The sequence below is a fragment of the Lichenostomus cassidix genome, chromosome 2 (assembly GCF_008360975.1).
Source record: "Lichenostomus cassidix isolate B80296 chromosome 2, HeHo_3.0, whole genome shotgun sequence".
Classification (NCBI taxonomy): domain Eukaryota; kingdom Metazoa; phylum Chordata; class Aves; order Passeriformes; family Meliphagidae; genus Lichenostomus; species Lichenostomus cassidix.
Genome location: NC_139482.1, coordinates 114028509 through 114053350, shown reverse-complemented (window position 1 = coordinate 114053350; position 24842 = coordinate 114028509). Strand labels below are relative to the sequence as shown.

Genomic DNA, 24842 nt, shown 5'->3' with positions numbered 1-24842 from the left:
TTGTTAGACGACTCTGCTTAATAAAAAGTTTCTCATAAACAAATGAGCTCTGAATATAATGTACTAAACATTATCATCCCATAATCAATACGTATCAGGAAGACTGTTTTTAAAGTTTAATCCCCTTCCCGTTCTCCTGCAGACTGCAATTATTCAGCTCTGTACTGCAGAGCTCCATTAAGCACTTTGTTTTTCATTGAATGACTAGAATCAAGTGCGTATGGCCTCCACGGATGGATAAACTGCTGTAAAAAGAGATAAGTCAGCAATACTGATTGGCTCTGTTGTCTGAGCGTGCCTTTTGATTTTTGAATTACTGCCAAAAGCATCATCATTCTGTGTTTACCCTTCAAAAGCCCTTGGTCACTCGGTGCATATGCTCACAGCACAGAGCTCTCCCTTGCAGAAACAGTATTCATAAAGAAAGAAATTTCAGTACTTGTATTTGTTGGAACGTAAATTTGTGCCACAGATCCTCTATCTTTCATGACATTGTTACTATATATTATGAAGTGATTAAAAGACTAGTTTTCCTTTGATGCCCATCTCTTTCACTCAGATAAATGGTTTATCTCTGTGCAAAGCTGTAGGTAGCTTTCAAAGTTTAGTTGCTCACACCATTTTTCTTTTCCTTTCCCTCCCTGGCAATTCAAAGTAACAGAACCAGCATAAACCTCTGTGGTGGTTTCTTGTGTGTGTGTATGAGAGCTCATACCAATCACTGAAGACACACTGCATTTTTCCTCACTGCTGTGGCCAGAACTGTCAGCACCATGCTCAGGACCGACTTTCACAGGACACCACGGACTTGCCTTGCCCTCCAGAGCTGCAACAAGAGCTGTTGTTTAGCTGTGAACACCTGCTGTGCACTTTGTACCTGGGTAAATGTCTGCTGGACACAGCAGGAGCATGGCCAGGATGGGTCCCTGATGAGGTATTTGAGCTGGTTACAACACTTTGTGAATTCAACATTAAGCACTCAGGAACCTCCTAAGGCAGAGACAAGTAATGCACTCTGGACCTGATAGGCTTACCTGTCTACAAAGGCAGACAACATATTATATTATATTATATATAATGATTATTCCCATTTGAATACAAAAACAATCAGACACCAATGATTTGGGTTTATGCAAACATACAGGTAATAACAAGACCATAAATAATTAAATCCTATCTGCATAAACGAAAATAAAGAGACAAATGGAGGCAATTGTTACCTGCTTGGTCAAAGCCTTGTGGACATTCTGCAATCCCATGATTTCTACTACTGCAATCTCACAAGAGCTGCAAGTTCAGCTGACTGTGAAGGTCTAGGTCCTGTAAAGTCTTATTCCTGTGCACACTGTAGGAAGCAGGGATAGCAGAAGCAGAGCCTGTCCTCTTTCAAAGGTGCTGCCTAAGATCTCGGGTGAGGAAAGCTAACTTAAAGATAGCTCACAACCCCTTGCATGATTAAAAGGAAATGAATTTGATTTCTCAGGAGCCTATGTCTTCCCAACCAACCTTGGAAAACAAGTTCAGAATACTAGCATATGCTCTAATCCATTTTCTAGTAATAAAGGCTTCTTTATTACTTTTTTTGGCTGACAACACTCGAGATAGCATGTTTATCATCATTCTTAAAACACTTGAGAGAGAACAATGTGAGTGCATTTTTTATTTCAGTTTTAACTTCTTTATTTCATTGCTGTACAGCTGCATTACACTTGGCTTTAATCCCTTAAGCATTATTTTCCTTGGCAAAATAGTCACTGAACTGAGTAGAACTTACTATTGGAAAAATATGCTTGAAAAACCAGTGTGATGTCAATGCCAACTGAAACCCATGGAGCTTAAAATGTCACAAATGTGCCTGTAGCTGAAATACAGAGCTCCTCCTTTTTTTTTTTTTTTGTCTGAACTAGGAACATTGGAAGTCTTAGGTTGTGAAGTCAACTGTAAAAATCATAGAGTAGCCTCCTGAAGCTGAATGTGTGCTGCAACTGAATGTGTGCTTCCCCGCCTCCATGAACAAACATTTAGAGAACAATTATATAAAACTGGATGTAGGATAATTCCATAGGAAACAAACAACTGCATGGCTCCACTTCCAGTCTTGCCCGCATTAACTGTGGCTATCTGTAAGAAGTTGGGCTACAGGCTTCTCAGAGAAAAGATAGAACCCGACTTTGTAAAACATCTTTAATATTCAAATATATAAATAAGCACTACTGAAGAATAATTCAGAAGACTGTGGTGATTCATTACGAACAGATGCTATAAACAGGAACAGTAACATTGCTAGGTAAGGAAGAAGCAAGCTATTTTAGGAGTCTTGAAAATCTCTTCTAGTTCTTCAGACAGATCATGCTGCTATAGTTATTTTATAAAAAATTATATTCTGAAAAGCACTTTAGTAAAAGAAACCTTTTACTGGAACTATTATTTAACCAAGACCTTCTACAGCACTAAAACACACTGCAATTTAGTTCCTGATATAGTTTTAAGAATGGGAGGGGTAAAAATAAGAACAAAAAAACCCTACCATACCTGCACCAGGAGCTATTTATTAGCATAACAATCTTCCTTTTAAAGATTTCGTAACAACTGAAGTATATACAAAGTCTTACAGCATTTACACAATAAAAAAGTTTCCTATTAGCTGATGTAGTATAAGGTAGTGCTGCAATTTACTTCAAAGCATGTATACAGCAATAATGAAGCAGAATACTGTACTTTCAACTTTTCCACTACCACACCACCACTGCCAGTTGAAATGACAGTTAATTAAACCACTGGGAAGACACAGATTGTCGAAACATTTGTAACAGGTCGATTCGCAGCACTGACCATCTTCGGGAGAAAAAAAAAGAAAGAAAAATTAAGCTACATACTGTCATGTTTCTATACTTTCCTAGAGCTGGAACAAACTTTCACAGCCTTAGATATAACATATGCAAGACAACATAATCACATTTTTTCAGATATAGTTTAGCTACTGAGTGTATTTACTTCTGAATAGGAGGCGTTATATTGATATGGCTGTGTGTTTCCATTTTTTGTTCATTAACTGTTCAAATAGGTCTACAAAAAAAAATTAAGACAGCATGGAGTTTGTAGTCATGATGTGTTTTGACTAATAAAGGCATTCAATATCAGCTATAGGATCTAATTATTCCTGTCAAAAGTTTAAGACCAGGAATCTTTGTGTAAAAATCAAACCCACAAAATCCTGCACCTGCACCATTTTCATCTGTTGACTCCAACCTTCTTTAAGCTTTTCTAACAGGGATAATACAAAATCATTAAAATGCTTACACCAACCCAAATGCAAGACTCATTTAGTTTATGAGAGGTCAAGCAGATTCACTAGACTACTTCTGCTGTAAAACAGGGAGCTTACCTAGAAAAAAGAAACTTTTACTGAACAGTGCCTTACTACAAGTAGGGATATACAGTTTAACAAGGATACATAATTTAAGAAGATAGCATTCTTTGTCTTTTAGAAACAACTTTCGTGTGCCAACAATGCACTTTCTACAAGAGATAAGGCTGCTTTACCTATCGTCACATGCCTAAACCTCTTATTTGGCCAATTTCGCTTTTCTTGCTCCCAAAGGGATTCTGTTTCAACTTAGAAACTAGTAACATCAGTTGACAATAGCTGTATTAAGACAAAAAGTGACATATATAAAATCCACAAGGAACCACATAAATACCAAAGAAGTCATATAACCTTTCCATGTAAACACTTTGATTATATTGAAGCCCTAATCAGATTCTTGTCTTAAACTTTTGGCAGATAATGTGTATGCTCAGCCAGGCTTTGTAGTTAGTTATTGTTCAAGTGGAAGCCAGGTCAGCTCACATGTTGACAGGCATGCAACTTGGAAACATTGCACAACAAGCAACACAAAGAGATTTGAGAAGGGTACAAGACTTCAAGTAGACTTCACAACCCTTCACAAACTGAATATTCACAGACAAAGATACAGTCTTTGCTTTTTTCTACGGTGGATTTCTCGCTCACACATGGGACACTTTCTGTGACTCTCTAGCTTGCTTGATGCTATATAACCACTTGATGATTCTGGCATTCCTTTCAATGGCAGAAATGCCATATGGCACACGGTCATTGGCACTGTCATCATTTCTAAGGTCACTGTTGCTGTCCTGAGACTGTTCACAGTCTGAGCTAATCATGCTTGCACTGCGAAAGTTGAGGGATATAATATCAGAGTTAGCCCTTGCAAAGTTTTCCATCCCGAGGTTTTCAAGCTCTTCAGGATCCAGTCCGCAGTAGTTAAAGAATCGTTCAACATCTGCGTCAACGCGAAAGTATCTGTCGCTTAAGTCTGATTTTGATCGCTGTAGGGAGGGTCTTCTACTAACTCCGCATCCAGACTCCACTGCCTCAATCTCAGGGGATTTCAGGGTGGAGATGGCAGCGATTTTGGGTTTTGGAGGCAGAGGTGGGGCTGAACTACTGCAGGGTATTGCTTTTAAGGGCTTTGCACTAGTTACTTTCCTAATGTCTGAAGAGCTGTGAGAGACATGCAAGAAAGTCTCTGCTGACTGATCTAGGAGCCTTCTGCTGACATTGGAGCTGCTCTCCTGTGGGCTGCTCCGGCCCTGCGTGGGGTAAACCTTCAAGGATTCAGCGAACGAGTGTCGGTTCAGCTCTGTCGAATCAGCTCTGTGGGGCGGCCAGTTTCGGGGACCATGCTTATGCCCTGAACCTGAGCTGGAGCCTTCGGAGCTGTTGATGATGTTCTTCAAAATCTCGAGTTTCAGATTTTCTCTCTGGACTCCACTCTCAGTCTTTGCATTGTTGCTGAAGACTTTCAAGGTGGGGCTCCCCAGCGCTCGCTTGGCCGCAGGACAGACCGGCGGCTTCGCCAGCACTGCCGGCTTCACAGGCTCCTGCTTGGCATTGATGACCTCCTGGCTCTTGACGTATTTCGCCTTGTCGGCTTCAAGCCTCTCCACTGCACTCAGTCTTTTTGGATTAGGCTCCGCCTGCCTGCGAAAATAGTCAGGTCCTTTGTTCAGGATGCGGAGAGGAACGGCAGACGTGAAAGTCACGGCAGGGCTGACCGGCTTCACCATGCTACCTGTCGGTAATGTTTCTGTAGGCATGTTTGGTGGTCTTTCCCCCGCAGCCGTTTTGGATTCTTCTCTGGGATCTCCTAAATGCACGGTGCAGAAACATGTACATTAAGCACAATGAATAACAGATGAATCCTGGGATCTGAGCGTTAGCAGCAGTGCCTCATCTCACAGCTCATTAAATAACACTGCGCTTCTCTTTTAAAGGCAGCCTTTGTAGGGCAAGGGCACCCGACACAAGTCCGTATTAGTCTGCTCCGCTGACTCCTTTCTTCTCGCTGAAAGATGTGGGAGTCTCGCCGTCCCCTTTGCGCTCGGCGACCGGCAGCGATCTGAAAGGCAGAATAACCAACCACACGTTAGCGGGAGCGCCTGACATCAGAGCGATAGCAACAGCCGCCTCCCGGCCCTCCTCTCCCAGCGCCGCGTGGGATGCTGCCGCTAGCAGCACGGGGAGGCAGAGCTCAGGGTGCCTGTGTCCCGCTCTTGCCCAGCACCCCTGTGCATCTTAAGAGACGTAGATTGCTTGATATTTACACTCTGAGCTTGGATTTAAGAAGATTACATTGGGAAATAAAATTAAGCCCCACCACAACACAGCCATACATTTCTACAGGGAGAAAGGGAAGCAGAACAAGACAGCTCAGAGACTTAGACCCACCCACCTCCCAGTAAAAGAGCACTTCATATTAAAATATTTGGCTTTGTTAAGTTGGTTTGTGAACATATTTTATCTTTAAACCCCAAATATTTTTCTCCTTATAGGAAACATATTGTATAAATCTCAGCAATTAAAGAGTATTTTCATTATTCATTAAATCATCCAGAAAACAATCTGATCTAAAAAGCAGAGAGCAAACAGAAACATGTAGGGTTTTAAGTGCAATGCACACCTTTCTTTGTTAAGCTAATATAGAATCAACAAATAAAACAGGAGATGTCGCTAAATCCACCCATTCCAGTTCCAAGTCTGTCTGAACATTAGTACCCAAAACACCAGTGCTCCAGCAATAAAAGAAGGCTTTCCAAGCTCTCATGATCACCTTACAGGATTAACAGAACAATAAAAAATGGCTTTGTTTTTATGTAAGATTTTGGGAACACACAAAAACATTCTGACTGGGTTTTGAATTAAAAAAACTTGTCTTCAACATGTAGATATTATCACTGAGGTTTTCTATCAAGCAGTAAGTACAAATTAAATTTATCTTACTGTAAATTATTTTAATGCTCTTTCACTTAGATTGTCACAACAGTCTAAAATTCAACACCATAGATGATATTACAAGTGCTGAAACAATTTTCCCTACACGAGACACTGAAGGGCACTTATCACGGAATCTACTTTTCAAGCAGTGATTTTGCTAATGGGTCTCATTTGTTTTATTATTGTCCCATTAATCTATGCTGCCCTCTTTAATATCCCATTTCTATTATCACTGTGATCTTCAGGGACAGAAAGAAAAGCAGCTGCTACTTCTTCACTCTGTCATAAGTAACAGAGGAGCATCCTTCCCTGGGATGACTTGCTTTCATGTTACTGTGTTCATCCATCAATACCCGACTTACTAATACAGGGTTTACATAGTTTTGACAATAGAATCCCCATCAAATAAATTCAATTCCAGCTGAAGTTACATTAACAGTAAAAAGAAAACAACCTCAACTACTGATGCCCAGAAATGCATGATATATACATTGAATATTCTCTATATATTATCCAAGGTCAAAGCAAGCAAATAAAATATACAAATGCTATAATAAGATTATAGGAAAAAGCTGAGCTTTCTCCTGAAGGCTCACTGTCGCAAGCATTCTTCAAATACAAACTAACATATTTGGGTGGGTGATAAACCAGACATGCATTCAGTGCAATTGAAAGGGTAGTGAAATGTTAATTAAGCTTCTCTTTCAGTGTTGTTTTATAAATCCTAGTGTTAACTCCTCAACAGTTTGACTTCCTGAATTTAAACTAAGTCTCTCTGAAAGAGAAAAAGCTTTCCTCATTTGAATCAACGTATTTTTGGTAATGTTTTGAAATTAAGTATGAAATTTCCAAATGTGCAGAAGGCAATTCCAACATGCATCTGCACACACATTTCTTTTCCATACACACAAATCAAATCTGTCCATGCTCAGAGCTGGAGGGCTAAGTGCCTGTAAAAATACCCTATCAATGTGTATATTTCATACTTGTGTGCAGAACTCAAATCTATGTGAGAGCAGGGGTTTTGTCAAGAGGAAGAAAACCCCACAAACAACCCAGCTCTCTGTACTAAATGCTGTCACCCAACTGAGTTAATACTGCTTCAGTAAGCAAGACAACTTTCCTCCTTGACCACTGTCATTAAAGGTGACCATGGTCCTGCCCCAGAGGACAGCTGCCAGCTCCATTCTCCTCTTGGTGAGCAGCTCCACACTCCACTACAGATCGGAGCTGTGTGAACCGAGGCCTCAGGCTTGAGGCTGCTTTTGGAAGCCTTTTCCCAGCATTTAACAAGTTCCTCACTCTGAATAGCCCTCATCCATGTCAGCAAGCACTGCTGAGGAGGCTGAGCATCCACATTGGCTTCAGCTCCACACTTAATAGTGAAAATGAAGAAAAATAAATCCCACTGTGCATGCATGTTTATCTGAGAATACAAGTGTGCTTGTTTGCAAGCAACTATGGAGCCAATGGAAATATGCTGCAACAGACAATGTGCTTCAGGCATGTCTAGAAAGAACAGCAAGGACCTGGTGAGGAGCCAGGACAGAAATGTCCACCTGAGCCAGCACAGGGAGCCTGGGGGGGTAACAGCCAAGCAATTACGTGGTCAGACATGGAGGCTTTGTACCTGTGGGGCTGCTGGTATAAATTCAAGAACATGAAGCTATGAAATGGGATCAACTTTTTGTGTATTGCTTAAATTGCTCCATTTCACTGAAGTGCTGCATTTGAACATCATCAGAAAGCTATATCACTATTCTCATATCAGAGAGATAAAAATTACTAGCCAGATACAGTTAAAAAAGAAAGGGGGATGAAACAGAGGTGGATGAACGTAACTTCTAATGAAATAACTACTTCTGCCTGTGGTGATGGCTGCAGCCTGATCCTGCTGCTGGCTAGGAAAGGGAGTTCAATTCCTACCAGCCTCTCTTCTGTCCATGGGCACCTGAAACACAACACTGACACTACAGACCTTGCTCCTTATTAATTTTACTGTTAATGATAGAGGCCGAGAGCAGCAGTACATTGTAGTCTCAGGGAGACTTAGATTCCAGTTGTGAAAATCATCATTATAGCAACCAGGGTATAGAAATGGCTTTTTTCTTGCTTAAACTCCAAAGAAACTCACTGCTCAGGCATCTGGATTCCCTGTTGGGTACATCTCTGGTACCAGTAATGCCCTGCAGACATTCAAAGGCAAATAGGTTTTCTTCACCCCGTCCCACAAAACATGTGAAACATACCTAGGGACCCAAGAAATGTTCCTTTTTCTCTGTTTACATCCAAATGTCTGCTCTATAGGTGTAATCCTTTTATGGACTGAACCGTGTTTTTCAGGATGCACTCTGGATTTCCACTATCGCTCCTCCTTATAATAACTAGTAGACTTAAGAAATTATTTTAAGAAAAACAAAGACAAAATATTAGGCATGCATTCAAATGTAGCTCTATTTAATACTATGCATATATTAATAAAACCCTTCTGAAAGTTCTTGCTAACTGAGCTCCTGTAATACCTGGTGACTACTGCAGACCTGCTGAGTAGAATACAAAATGTACAAAGTTTTGGGTTTTTAAAGCTGCATTTTCAGCCAGACACCTCAATTCAGGATTCCTTTGTGACAGAGGCTGAGATTCAAAGCACTTAATTCATTCTAGGTATCACACTCTAATCACTCTTGAGTCCATAATATGTTTCTCAGATATTCACATTTAAATAACCAATGCACTATCTGCATGATTTAGGGGAACACAACACAGCCTAGAGCAGCAATAGCTATACAACTAACATTAACTACAAATAAATCTCCTATAAAATATTCTTTCCTTGATTTAAAGTCAAGACAGCAGGAGGAGATAAACTATGTAGAAACTTTGGAATCCCAGGTCCATATATTCTAAATATGCAATTTCTTGAAATGCATGAGAAATTTATGAACACACCCCATTGTGGCAAATATTTATTTCTAGCGCTATTATGAATACAATAGTATTGTACAATAATAGAGTCCATTTTTTTTCTCCCATACCTAAAATGTATTCTAAACACAGGCTGAATGATGTCAACTGACAGTAAATAACATGCTTCTGGTTCTGTGGTGCTCTGTTTCAGAACAGTTTCAGCCAGTCTTTGTCTAAAAGTATCCACAGAAGGGCATTACACATTTTAGACGTAGTCAAGTTACAGAAAAAGCAGCAAAAGGCAATGTGAAAATGTGGTCCAAGTGAAGTAAGTGAAATTTCTGTCCTTGACTTTGGTGAGAACATTGCTTCACCTGACAAAGTTACAATGAAGCTCATGCTCTTAATTCATCCCTCTGGGACAGCAGATGAAGGGATTGCACAGAAGGTAGGATGATGCACAGTGGATAAATATAATGAAGGCTGACAGCCTTTACTCTGCTTTCCTTGATATTTAAAGGCCTGTGTCAATTTTATTTTCCAGGTGATAAAATATAACTACCACTACCTCAAGATGCACCATAAACATGACATAAATTCCAGTATAAGTAATCAAGTAGTGGCTGCAACAGGACTCAAGGAGATCACGAAACAAAATCTGCACAGGAACACAGGACAGAGATGGAAAATGTCAGGCTCCCCTAACATGGGGGTGCACTTCAGAGCTGCAGGTGCCATTATGAAGATGCTGGTTTGTTAGCAGTCACTGCAAAGACTACAAATGAGAGCTTCACAGAGAATGACTGGCTACAGGTCTATCTGCTAAGTTATACTAATGTGCATGCTTCAAACTGATACAAGTTCTTCTGTAGAAAATTATCTTTGAAAAACCTCACATATATATGCTATTAAGGTAAAAAATATGGGCAAAGCAAAAGTAAACTTGGCTGAAATTGATAAAACGTCATCCATATCCAGAATGGCAGCAGTATTTCATTTTTGAAACCAATTTTAGATAAAGATGTGTATAATGTGTAGACTTGGTCTCACATAATATTAACTGTCAAGATAAAGCATAAGGAGATGAAATAGTCTTTCAGATATACCATGATTCAAAATACTAATGAAAGTGCCTATTTTCAACTCTGTTCCTCCCTAAAACACGAAACAGTGAACAGTAAGAGAAATATCTATCTGTTCAAGTATACATTTAAACCTTCAAAAAGTCATGAATAATGTGAACTACAGTGACCTAAAACTAAGAATGGCAGAATTATGTAGACAAGAACAAGAGAAATTTCCACCAAGTGGGAAGGTAGTAATTTGGCAAAGGCAGTCACTTTTCACTGTTCATGTATTACTTCCAACCAAAAAATCCCAAAATACAACTAGCATTGTTTACAATAGCTCACATAGCTGAGCATAATATGGGCTGATATATTTATGCTAATTCTGCTTTGCTCTTACATCAAAGACTTTTAAGACAAAACTCTTCAAAAATACAATAGTGTCACCACTGAGCACTCTTTCTAATTCAATGTGCAGTGAAATTATGAGGCTTAAAGAAGGATGTTGCCATAACCAGAAATGCTAACACTGTTAAGCTGAAATAGCTGCTGGAAAATCCATGGAGGTATAAACATCTGGAAAGCAGGCAAGCAACCTAGCAACTCTACTTATATACTAACCCTGTAATGTATGCCCAGAGCTCACTCAGAGCTGGACAGAGAAGCCTCTTTGAAAGAAGACTTAAGAAAGTATATTCTTTTTAGTCCTGAAATCCATTACTGTTACATCTCCGACCCAGTAGCAATAATACACTCTCAGTGATGCTTCTGGGTTAAATATTGCCCTATAGATACCTCACAATGATGAAAAGTCTGATTTCTTTCAACAGGCTGCATAAATGCCCAAGAAAGGGAAATTTAATTTCTGAGCTTTCTTCCAACTAGACAGTACAAACCAATATAAAACATATTATTATTTAGAGCAATACTACAGGTTGTGTTTGTAAAAGCTGTAGTGGAAATCAGCTCTGTTTTCTTTGGACCTCTGTGTTGCTTAGACAATATTGTGTTCTTTGCAATAATTTCAGTCACTTATTTAAACCAAAAAATCAGGAAAGGGCCTAAACCATTATAATAAACGAGAAGGTTTATAAAACTATTCATTTTAGTTCACTTCTCAAATCCATGGTAACTCTAAACAAAGTCCACTTTAAGAGTGGAAACATATTTTAAGCTACCAAAATCTTTGTGGCAATAGGTTCTGTAGAAATCATATACACTTGTAAAGAAGGAAATAAAAAACCTGCAAAAATGTGGAGATATACCTGCAAAACACCCTCCTTCTAGTAGTACCACAGATAAATTGCCTCACGAGCAGGATTTTCAGACTCCATCACTCACGTGGCTCCCACAACACTGCCAAGTCTGGTCCTCAACAACAGAAGCACAAGTGCCATCAGTAATTAGGCAGCTGGGAAACAACTCAGTAACTTCTGCAGTGTCCCTAACCAAAAAAATTATAGTCATTAACTCACCTATAGAACATACATCTTGACAGTGGTATTTTCAAAATGCCAATTCCGAGCTGTTTGTCACACCAGGATAAATTAAACACAGTCCTAAATCCTTCAAATGTTTGAAAACTTGTATGAATGTTAAAGCACTCTAGTGCAGCATACCAGTGCAGCTATGAGATCAGACTTGGCCTTAATTACACCATGGAGTAAGCCCTAAAACATAAATCACCTTGGCTTGGAAGAACTTCTGCATGTTATCTTGGAAACACAAAGAAATCAAGCCAGAGTTAAATGTATAAAGTGCAAGTATAAATTTTCAAAATGAATGTTTATATTAGATGAGCAATGTGTCTACCAATGCAGCCTTGTAGTCAAAGACTTGAGAACCCATGGCCAGAAGCCTTTGTAAGTTCACCTCCTTCATAGCTACTGCTGCAAGGCAACATGACCTCCCTTGGATATCTGGCATTTTGCTTCCTGCAAACCTATGAAAGCAGCCTCAAGCTGAGTCCTCAAAACTCATCAGCACTGGAACACACACACCTAAAATGGAGTAATCTGTGGGGAAATGGAATTTCTGTTCACCATTGAAGTGACAGCACTGCTCCTAAAATCTTGGGTAGCTGACATTTGAGCCTTGAAAGCTCATGTTCCTCTGCCAGTAGTTTTTTCCCTCAGCTAATAAATTGAGAATAATTTCTGAGCATTTCTGTCTGGCTAGAAGGCCTCAGTCTCCCTCTCTGGAGACATTCAAAACCCACCTGGACATGTTCCCATGTCATCCGCTCTAGGTGACCCTGCCTTGGCAGGTGGGTAGGATGAGATGATCTCCAGAAGAGCTTTCCAACCCTAACAATTTGATTCAGTAGTTAGAGATATATCCTTTTCCAGCATTTCCTTTCAAAGCCTTCCACTCAAAAAAAGTATTTTTAAGTTTTCTTTAAATAAAGAGGAAAAAAGGCCACATAGGGTACTTGACAAGGAAATTAGATTACTAACCCTGCTCCAGAGCAATTAAATAATTTGTAGCAAGTAGGACATTTAAGCTGAAATAGGAAGGCCAACTCAGTTCTTCCTCAGGAGGTCAGAAACTTGCTCCAGTTTGGGGACTGGGGATTTGATCTAATCTCCCATTTCTCAAAAGAGTGCAGCAATCTCTGATTTTATGTGCATAAACACCGCTGCCAGCTTGTTCTTGTGGGAAAGACAAAAATTTACCAGACTGTCAGAAAAGGCCCAAAGCCCTGAAATATCCACTTGCCATGTTTAGACTCTTACTTATTGATGAAAGTTCTCTTAAACTGTTTACAATGAGAAATACATTAAAGGAACCTAGTATCATAGGTATGAACAGATTTTGTGAGAAAGAACCACGAACCCACAAGGAAAACAGCTTCAGTTAGACATTCTCTTGCAGTTACTAATCCTGCAAAACTCCAGAAATGTTCAGATACATGACGACCCAAAGTAAACAAATACAGACCAGAAATGAAAAATGATTCCAGCAATTTATGCAGTGAAAAAAACAGAAACCATACAGAGCTATTATAAATGGAAAAATACATAATACTTAAAATTTCCCTTCCTTTAGAGATTTAATTAGTAAAAGAATCTTTTGAAAATGCTTATTTTCAAAGTTTCAGAACAAATTTTAATAGCACCTCCCTGAAGTTTCTTCCATGTTGTGAAAACATATATGAAAGAAATAGTGCCCAAGCACACAGAATATTTCTTGTAATATTTGTCAAGATTTTACAAGGAAAAAAGCAGAAAGCCATCTAATTATTTGTATTTAAATATTTTCTCTCTTATTTTAACAGCTTATCTTGTTACATGGAAAATTCTTTTTAATAAATTCTATGCATGAACAGGAGTACTTAATCTTTAGAAATAAATATTGAAATATAGCTAATTAACATTTTCTTCTGATATTAAAAACTTACAAGGCCACCTTTAAGAGGCAGTACACTAGGCACAATTAAAAAATGGGCATGGTAAAACCAGTACCATTAGAAAAATGATAATGTTCAGCCAGGGGAATACAATAGAGTGGCCTAATTCTGACAACTGCAGACTTTGAGCCACTCTTTTGATTAGCTGTGGGGTCTTGTTTGTCAAAGCTTTTTCTATTAAACAGCCTGTTCTGTAATATGAAATATCACTGCAGTAAGGTCAGCATGGCTGTTTAAAAATAATATCTACAACCTAATTGCCCTGAGTTAACCATTTCTAAGCATTACAACTTTACACACAGGAAATACCGCATATTTATTTTTTTCTTAAATAAACACACTATAAAAGTTTTGACTATGTAAAAACAAATCAAGTATTTTAAAAATTATAATTATGGGGGGAAAAAACCCAACAAAAACAAATCATACATGATTTACAGTTGTGTTCCAGGGCACTGCAACCTTCAGAAGCAACTCCATGAATGGTATCTTTTATTTTTGACTGGTACAGCTATGTTTTTCTCTAGATAAGAGGATATTTTCCCATACCACAGGGTAGTTCATTTTCCTTTTCTCCAGCCTCATGTCTAAAGGTACATGCTGTTAGAAGTCAAGAAAGAAAACTGAAGCAGTGCATAACACCGTGTCTTTAAGACATATCTGTATATTTAAGACTATGCTGAGTATATTTCCTTCTTGGTTGCTGTATGTGAAATACATGCCACAGCATCCACATGTTAAACTACAGATCTTCACAAACTGTGCACAACCTATTTGACTGGAGATGAACATCCAGTTAGCTACTTGTTAAGGAGCATCCAAACTTTTGTTTAATATGCAAATTTGACACTCAAAGTGTGGTTTTGTGTTAATGTTTAATTTAATGACTCTTCACTAAAACAATATTCTTGGAAAGCTGTGCTTAAGAAATCAGACTGTGCAGACTCCTTTGAATGGTTTTTGTGTATCGGAGGGGTTTGGTGAAGTTATGATGATGATTCTTGAAATCCTTCTTGACCACAGATTTTAAGAAACCATACAATCCTCACCATGTTAAAGAAAACAAAAGCTGTATCCAGTCATGACCACTGCATTCAATAAATGGAGAGAGGAAGGCAGTGCAGTGAGAGTGGAGGCATCTGAGCTCCAAGAAAACAAACAAAACAAACAAACTAAAGAAACCCAAAACCTGGAATTTTGAGTGTGGGGATAGACACAAGAAAAGTGAAAAAAGACAACACACAGAGAGGTAGAAGAGAAATTCAATTAACCAAAGAGCAGAGAGGAGAAGGTGTTGGGAATAGAAAAGGAGGCACTGAACAGTGAGTTGGGAAGCAGGAGAAGATTACAAGAACAGAGAGGGATTATAGGAAAAAGTAAGAGACACCTCAAATTGTCTTCCTCATCTCCACTCTCAGCTCCTACATCGAGCAGAAGGAAGAGAGGCAGCATAAGGGCATTGTGGAGAAAAGTGAAGCTCCCAGTGGAGCTCCTGAAGAAAAGCTCCTGCTAACCCAGACCATTTTTGGGTTGCAGGAGAGAGATACATCTTCTCCCTCCTGCAGCCTCCATGCCTGGGGCACACTCTGCTGAGCTGAGAAAGCTGGTGGCGAAGGAGCACCTTATGCACCGGATGGTTGGCAAGAGGATATCTCAGAAGGATACCAAGCTCAGAGCACCACACCCTTTCAGGAGCCAAATGAATAGTGGACTAAATCCAGCAACCAGAAACACTGACCAGTCAATTGAATGAGTGCTGAGGTTTGCTGCAGACTCCTCGGTATATCCAGTTCTTCCTTCTGGCAATGCTTCAGACCCCTTTCATGGGCTGATTGCATGACAAGACACACAACAGGCTTGTCCCTGGGGAGGCCTGAACTAGGGATGCTCTTCACCCTGTCCTCACAGGTGCCACAGACTATTGGTTAGAAAGACTGCTTAAACTACTCCTTCATTCCTGCCCTCCCTCAGAGTATCAGACTACCCCCACATTGCTACACATCTAGTCTCACCTAAGATCTGTGATACACAGATGCATTAATAGATCTCCCCTCTTCTGTAAAAAAAAGGAAAACTCCAAACTGGAAATGAAATACAGGATTGAGTATGACTGCCCAAAGTAACATAAGAAATTTATTACAAACCCAGAAATTGGATAGAGGTATGCTAATCTTGCATCTACTGCTTTATCTTCATTATGAGATGAGTGTCAGCAAACTTTTTAAATAGTTAGCTGAAATAGAGCATCGCAGGGTTAAGGTGGACAAATAATGGGATGTGGGAACCAAGGTGCCAAACCTCAAGTGAGGACACATGGTGTCTGTTTTTTTCATCTGCTCATGCTTGCTGCATAAAGGTAACCTCTTCTGTCCAGCTGCCCTGCCAGCACACCATCCCCACCACCGCTGGGGAACTGAGCTCCTCCACTGAAGATGTCCCTCACTCCCAGTTCCAGATCATCACTGATCTGGACTGGTTTCAAACATTCTTTAAAAGCTTATAAAAAGGGAGGGCTGGCTGTGTCACCATAGCCAGGACTGAAGGCTGCTTTCATCATAAATCATGAATCCAATCTTTTCTGTTGGCAAAATGAGCAACATATTTCCATCGAAACCACAGACCTACTGGAGCATCTGTATGAACACAAAACATTGAATCCCATTTCTAAGACGGCAGAAATAAATCCCATGCAGCACGCCACGAGGAAGGTAAAAATATGAAATGTGACTGTAAATTAGTGTAGGTTAACTTGTGATCACAAAAATTAACGCAGATTTTGAATGTTCCTGGTGTCAGTCCTTGGCACTGCTAAAATGGTTTTGCTGCCTTAATTTCATATTATGTATGAAACATATCTAGAATTTCAATTTACCAATTTCCTCAGCTAACAGAAATGGCTTCTGAGATGATTTCCATATTCTGGGAACAGATTTTTACCCTTAAATTAGCCATGTCTACTCTCAGACTTCACATTTTGTCTTGAAATAAAACAGCAGCGATAATTGTTAATTTAAGACCCCACACAATGCAAATTTATTTTCTGGAGCCAAATATGGTGATTGGAAACAGATGAACATGAAATGCCTTCTTCCGAGCAGAATTAAAATGAATTATTAGTGAAGTGTGTTGCTAATTTGACACATGACACATCAGATATTGATTACTGACTCTTTTCTTTGCTACAATGAAATACCAGAGGTGCCCTATTGTCTTTCAAGAAGTGTACAACCTTTGTTATGGAGTTCAGCTCCTGTTCCCTCCTGCCCACATGAGTTTCAGCAGGTTTCCTTGTACTCACCAAGGATGAAGCTACTCTTTCCACTATTCCTGACACTGGACTTCCCCCTTTCGTTTAGGAGCTTTAGTGACAAATTAAAGGTTTTAAGCTTTAATGATCATCTTCTGCTCAGACCTTGAGATCAAGCTCAGTGTTGTGGATGGACTTGTTTGTGCCTGAGGACTGGAAAAAAGCACCTCAGCTTTCAAAATGGGCAGGAAAGGGGAACTACCACACAGTCAGCCTCACCTTCATCACCAGAAAGGTGATGGAGTGCCTCATTCTGGAGGCCATCTCTATCCACATGGATGACAATAAGGTGACCAGGAGTACCATTTTATTACCTCACTAGTATCAGTTTAGTACCTCACTAAAGGTAAATCATGCTTGACCAATTTGATTGCCTTCTGTGTTGAAACAACTACCTGGAGGCATGAGGGGCAAGCAGTGGGTATGGTCTACCTTGACCTCAGCAAGGCTTTTAACCCTGTCTCTCACAGCACCCTCACAGAAAAACCCAGGAAGTGTGGACTGGATGCATGGACAGCAAAGTGGATTGAGAACAGGATGAACAGCAGATCCCAAGGGTCATACCCAGTGGCACAGGGTCTAGTCAGAGGCCTGTCACCAGTGATGTCTCCCAGGGTTATGTATTGGGTCCAGTATTGTTTAACTTGTTAATCAATGACTTGGATGAAGGGGCAGATGCCTCCCCAGCAAGTTCACTGAGGACACAAAGCTGGGGGCAGTGGCTGATTCCTCAGAGGGCTGTGCAGCCCTTTAGAGGGACCATGACAACTTGCAGAGATGGGCAGAGAAGAATCTTTTCAAGTTTAACAAGGGCAAATGCAGGGTTCTGCTCATGGGGAGGAACAACCCCCTGCACCAGCACAGGGTGGGGGCTTACCTGCTGGAAAGCAGCTCTGCAGAGAAAGATCTGGTGGTCCTGGTGGACAACAAGCTGTCCCTGAGCCAGCAATGCCCCTGTGGCCAAGAAAGCCAATGGTGCCCTGGGGTGCATTAAGAACGGCTTTCCCAGCAGGTCAAGGGAGGTGATCCTGCCCTCTACTCAGCCCTGGTGAGGCACATCTGGAGTGCTGTGTGAGTTCTGGGAGCCTCAGGACAAGAGAAACTCCTGGAGTAGGCCCAGCAGAGGGCAACAAAGGTTATGAAGGGACTGGAGCATCTCTCCTATGAGGAAAGGCTGAAGGGATTTGGCCTGTTCAGCCTCAAGAAGAGACAACTGAGAGGGGACCTGATCAATGTCTGTCAGTATCTGAAGGGAGGGTGCTGAGAGGATGGAGCCAGGCTCTTCTCAGAGGTGACAAGCAATAGAACAAGAAGCAACAGGCAGAATCTGATCTACAGAAAATTCCACCTGAACATGAGGAAGCACTTCTTTATTGTGCTGGTGACGAAGCACTTGAACAGATTGCCCATAGAGCCTGTTGAGTCTCCCTCACTGCAGATATTCAACTGCCTGGACAAAATCCTGTGCCATGTATTTTGGGATGACATTGCTAGAGCAGGAATGTTGGACCAGATGGCCCACTGTGTTCCCTTCCAACATCACCCATTCTCTGATTCTGTGTGACTCCACATTTTGAAAGTAGCAGTAATAACCAAATAAATAACAGAAGGCTCTGAAGGACTGAGACTACCAGTGCTCACTTGCACTGAAGGTCTCTGTTACAAAAAGCTAACACAATCTACTGAATGGGAAATCAGTAACCAAGAACAGGTTGGGAATAAAGAATGAGAAAAAGCCTGGAACTACTGGAATACTTCCAAAACCAAATCAGATAAATAATAAAAATAGATAGCAGAAAGCTCTGGAGGACTAAGGCAAGAAGTTTTCATTTGCACTGGAAGGCTCCATTGTAAAAAGCTAAAACAACTCTACTGAATGGAACAACTGTAATCAAAGTACAGGTTGGGAAAAAAGGGTGAGAAAAAGCCTGGAACTACTGGAGTACTTCCAAAAAAGATGCTGCAACATTGACATACACATTGCTGCATGACTGAGGCCAGCAAAAGAAGGGAAAGCTGCAATCTTTCTGAAATGGTATGGAACTACATATTTGCAACAAATGAATCTGCCAACCCAATTGACTAGTAAAGTTAGAAGATGAGAAATTCATTACCAGAACATACCTCCCCAGACAGCAGAAGAGGACATGGTAAAGTCTTTCTGGAACTTCCCTCCTTTTACTAACCCCTGGGAAAAAAACTATGCATGTTAATTCAAAAAGGTACCTGTAAAAGTGCAATGCCAAACTTGTGTCCACGCTCTGAACGGGGGAATGTAATGCTCCAGAGGATTCTGAAAAAAAAGACAAGAAAATATATGAAAAAGGCATTAGAAAAACCAAAACACAACATAGAAGTGACACTGCATACACAATGTTGTTTTGATATTGAATGTCATGGAAACAGGACACCAAGTCTACCCCACGCCAGGAGAAGTCAGGGGGGAAGAAGTGCAGGGCAGCCACAACAGCAATCAGGACTATTTCACATGAAAGGTGAGATAAATGACGACATCAGTGTGGCTGAAACCTATGAGCTGCGTAACAATAACAACTACTGAAAAGGTCATCTGGGAAGTCTCAGAACACAAGCTTGTCTATGACGCAGTATCCGAGGTGTGAGACGAAATGCATCCATGCTGGGGATCAATGTATAAATGCAAACAGAGCCAAATGTCAAAATACAAGTTTTAATTCACTGATGAAGGACAACACAAAATTGTGCCTTTTAAGTTTTTGTCATGGATAAACAATCCCTGTAGTGGTTTTGGCTATTTCCAATTTAAGAAGAGAGAAAATACTGTAAAGAAAAAACACTGCTCTATTTCTACGATAGAGACTGGAATCAACATCAGCTACTTTGCTAGAAACTGAGGGGAAATATCAACGTGTAAATGTTACTGTTATTTCAGGGCAGCTGCTAGTTGATTTTAACATGAAAATATGGAATCTACAGTGATGATCTGTTTTCCCGTGTTCAAAGTTAAGGTCAAAGAGAAAAATATTTGTTTGCTTAAAAACCCTCCATACTTCTCCTGCTGGAAGGGCTGACAGGATGTTCCAAACTAACAACAAAATGCATCAAAAATCGACTCTTTAAATTTTATAAGTGTACTAGGAATTTCTTACTTACTTTTCAACACCTGTTTTAAGTGACTATTAATAGGAGGATCATAATGTTCAACTGGTGGCACAAAATTACTCAAAATCTAAGAATTTTGCCTTTCTTTTCCCTAACCTCTTTTCCTTTTCTAAAACACTTATTTTAGACAATACTTTTTTAAACCATGGCAGTATTGTATGTACAAAACACTACTCCTTCTAGTCAATCAGTGCATCTTTCCTTCCATATCCATTACCTTCTCCTTTTTCTCATCAAAATTATTAGCTATTTTTTTGAGATTTAAACCAGTTATTAAAGTCCACATAGAAAAAAATGCAAACCTTTGTATTTTTTGTTACCTACTAAAAATAATTGCAAATATCTTCACAATAATTTGGCTGACAGGAAAGAACATAATTTTAAAACGTTGAGATAATATTCCTGTAATTAAGCATTTGTGTATGCAATAGGTAGAGGAAAATTAAGTCAGTGTATTCATTTAGGAAGAAAACAGCTCTGCTAAGGGATGCAGCTTTCTACACATCTTTTTATGCACAAAAAATGCAGTGATGGACAAAGGGAAGAAGCAGTTTTCCTCTCTGCTGTGAGGCTGGTGACAGCCAGCAGAAGGGTGAAAATGCCAAGCAGAGGAAGACTCACCATCACAATGGCTTTTAAGAGAGCTCCAGAACACAGACACCACATCAGTGCATACACCAAAAAATTTTCTTCTTCCCATACCAACAAGAACACACTTTTACTTTTTAACTCATACAAGTATATAGACTCACATACATGTGAGTTTATTCCAATAGTAATAATGCAAACAGACACATTTATGATGTGAACATCAGTGTGAAGTATACAGTGGAAGCTACATAATATATAGCTACCTCCCTGTATGGCCCAGTCCAGTCCCAATGCAGAGAAACCTAGAAAGGCCACCACCAACCTACATGTGCTTGTTTTTCTCCATGAAAGGATGAAAGGAAGATGATAAACAGACCATAAATAAACAAGCTCTGCTTGTCCCACTCCTTCTGTGGAATTTGCAGTATAATACATGGCCAGCCCTGCACTGGAAGAACCAAACTACTTGTGATAAACCACTACCAAATGCTTGGCCTCCAAGAAGGCAACAGAACTTATGTCTGACAACTACTACCATAGATTCTTCGGTGCTTTTTAATTAATTCTTGGATTTCTTCCTGGATCTGGAGGTCCAGGATTTAATTTCTCCTGCAGTTGTATGATTCAGATGAAAATACAGCAGGGTATGCTGCTGTACAGTTTTACACTGGAGGCACAGTAGAGTTTGAAAATGTTTGTTACCATTGAGAGCTCAGTGCTTCTCTCTGGTGATGGACAGACCTTCTCCGTGCAGGCTGATGCAGTGAGGCACAGCTGCCATGGTGTGCACTAACAGCTGTGCAGTCACCATTCCATTCGTTTCTCATTGCCACTCTTTCTCAGATAATGTTTTTCCCCTTTAAATGACTTAACAAGGCCTGTGCAAGCAGACTTGTATCATAGAATGGTTTGGGTTCAAAGGGACCTTAAAGATCATCTGGTTCCAACATCCTCACCATGACCAGGGACACCTTCCACTAGACCAGGTTGGCTTAAAGCCCCATCCAGCCTGGTTCACTTCAACGGTGATTGATCTCCACAATACTTTCTTTTAGGAACATTAAGTGTCCCCACGGTACTTCTCTTAAAAATCCATAATAGATATGCTGATATAGTGCCAAACACATGGTAGCTGAGATATGTGCAAAGAACTGATTGGTCACTGGCTCCTACTAGACAGGTGCAAATGGCCTCAACATGAATAATTAAAGCAAGTGTCCTCATCTTTTCAGTTCTCTTTGGGGAAAAAAAAGAAAGAGAGAGAAGTAAGAGGAAGACAAAATAAAAAAGACTAAACCATCTGAGATCTAAAACACCACAAGGATAGCTGATGTCAGACTTCTCAAAATCACAAAAAATCATGACACTGTGCCTTGTACACAAGCCCGTTTCCCACCTGAGCTTCAGCTAAGACTTAGTCTCCTCTGAAAGGGCAGAAAATGCCTCACACCTAGACAGGGAGCACCAAAGCCAAGATAAGAAACTCTGGACTGACTCAGACGGCAAAAAATATTACCTTCTTCAATTATATGGGTGTGAACTACCACATTCTCCTCTGAACTGACATTTCTCTGCACCCTTTTTCTCTATAAAATCCCAGACTCATTCAAATTTCTCTCCAAAAAGTCCTTCTGGAATGCTTAGAAAAACAGTCTACAATGGTCAGACAGCTGGCATACTGCAATGGCTCATCATCCTAATTTCAACAGGAAATCTCTTATCAGCTGGTGAAATCAAGGTCAAGTGGAAAATTTTAACAACCACTATGAGGAGATCTGTGGATCTTAAGTTTGTAACTAGATAAATGCTAAACATTTCTACCATTTTTTAGATATGTACTTTTCTTACCATTTGGCAAGCAAAAGGAGATGCAAATCACTCAGGAAGGAGAGATGCTCCTTTTCAAGACTGACTGACTTGAGGACATCACCACCCAGGTTGGGTGCTGGCAGCACAGAAACTCTCCTGCCTTTTGTGGCCCCAGGCCATTCTAGTAACACAACCCATTTAGAAAACTCATTAAATAATATCTTCATAGTGAGGTCGAGACCTTTAGAACTGAGTCATTGAAATGCAAGTGTAACATACAAAACTACAGAAAACTCTACTTTGTTCCACCAGTGATCCCTTTAGGTGGTCCCTTGCCAGTTCAATATTCTTAAAATAAAAAGCACCCATAACATGTGAAAAACAAATCTGAGTCCTGTGACTGGCACTGCATATTCAAAATTTAAAAGTCTCAAAGCAAGGAATGACCTAAGTGCTTGCCAAGTAAGCAAGAGCCCAGTGAGGATTTTAAAATGGAGAAAAAGGCCAGCCTAACATCTGGATTTCTTATTTGAGATACATCTGAAGAGTGGAAGAGACATCTGTCCCTGGATATTATCAGCAGAGGGACATATAACAAATTCTCAAAGGCATTGTCAAGGACATATCTTCCTCAGCATCTCTTAACTCAAAAGCATGGTGTGCCTAGGATAAGCATGCAGGCACTGTAGTGTGGATTCAAGGATTGTAGCTGATTTTTCCTATTTTTACTTGCTGGAAAACAGGGAGCCTCAGCCTGGCTTCTCTTTAGATAACCGCAACCTGAGAATTGCCAAAGCTTATCTCAGTTTAAACTCAGAGATATGAATCTTAATGAAGAATAATTAAAGCAAAGACTGTTTTGCCTTGCTGATGGAAACTGAAATGAAAGAAAAATGGAATGAAATTATTATAAAACAATTTTCAGTTAGGCAACATCATGCCAACTAAATGCATCTTATGAAAAGTTAAAATATTTCTACCTAAATATCGTTATTATAGCCACTCTGCTGTTTGCCTTCATGAAAGTTCAGAGAAGTCTCATCCTTGAACATTAAAATCATAGAAATACCACAACAGGAAAAGTGAAAATCACAGATGAAACTTTATTTGAACTACCTGGATGACAACAAATCTTAATTAGGAGATCACACACTGACATGGGCAGATACACAGAGAGGAACACTCTGTGCCCAAGCTGGCCAACCTGTAAAGGAGAGGTGAGAGAGCTCAAAGCTGCTGCCCATGCTCTGCTCAGTGCATGAAATTACAGTGCATGTAAGACACAGGAGGTAGGAACCACAAGTTGCAAGGCATAGAAGAGCTTACTTACAATGTTTGCTATGATTGGAAGAAAAAAAAAATGTTAAAACACCTCCCAAACATCTTTCTTTGCAAAAATAGTAATCTCACTACTTTTTAAAAAACATAGAGGGGGAGAACCAAAACAAAATAAAACAAACCAAACCAAACCCCAAGCAATCAAGACAGCTAAACAGCCACAGAAGAGAAATGGAAATGTTTTAGAGAATGAAATTCAATTCATCCCTGACCTTTGCCTGAATGAAATTTTGCTGGCTTTGGTACTGCCAGCAAAAGGTGACTTTAAAAGTTTGATAGTTAGATGAAATATTCATATTTGGATGTGTCATTGTCTTACCTTGCTCAAAAAGTGTACCTTGGGTTTCCCATAATGGAATCCTCTACTCTTCTACTTGCTGTGGTTTTTTGTGTTTTGTTGGGCTTTTTTTAAAGAGTCTCACACAATTATGAGTCACAAATATTTGCAGGTAACCTCTCATTCTCAGAGTCCATGTTATAGATATGAAAATGTTTTTATAAACAGATATACTTTTTCATAATTTTTACGAAAACAAGAAAGATTAATTCAGGTACTGAAAATGTTAAGCTTGTATTTTTCATGGAAATGCTCAATCAAGCCTAAATTCAGAAATTCTGTGCATACTTTCAAGAGGTACGTAGCATCCAAAAGTCACCCTGTGACCATGAAATAGATGTTTGGTGTTTATGGAGACCAAATTTAGCAATTCAAATTGGAATGTACAAAGTTAAAGACTGCCTTTGGAAATATTAGACTTCATGCATCTTTGCTGCATGAAGAAGGCACCACACACCACAAACGAACACTGTCCATTCCTTCCCATATCCCTGGCCCATCACCCTTGGCAGCAGATCATACACATCTATTACTAACAGCTCTTGATGAAGAGGAGGAGATGAAAACAGGACTTAGCTGCATATGTGCTTCAAGTACCAAAAGGGGATTCTTGCTTCCTGTAGACAAAAGAATCCCTT

The 24842-nt window shown here is 39.9% G+C and overlaps 1 protein-coding gene across 5 annotated transcripts in view; it reads right to left on the bottom strand.

Moving 5' to 3' along the window:
• Positions 1-2170: 2170 nt before the first annotated feature.
• The window catches only part of FAM110B (family with sequence similarity 110 member B), a 111492-nt gene continuing 88820 nt past the window's right edge, over positions 2171-24842 (bottom strand). For 4 of the 5 annotated variants that reach the window (XM_085052884.1, XM_085052881.1, XM_085052882.1 and 1 more), the window contains 2 exons: positions 19215-19281; positions 2171-5423 (listed from right to left, as the gene is read on the bottom strand). In XM_085052884.1, the coding sequence (XP_084909010.1) occupies positions 4009-5121 (1113 nt within the window). In that variant the 5' untranslated portion in view covers positions 5122-5423; positions 19215-19281 and the 3' untranslated portion in view covers positions 2171-4008. Of the gene's footprint in view, positions 5424-19214; positions 19282-23645; positions 23696-24842 lie in introns of those variants that run through there. The other variant, XM_085052885.1, reaches the window with a different exon arrangement.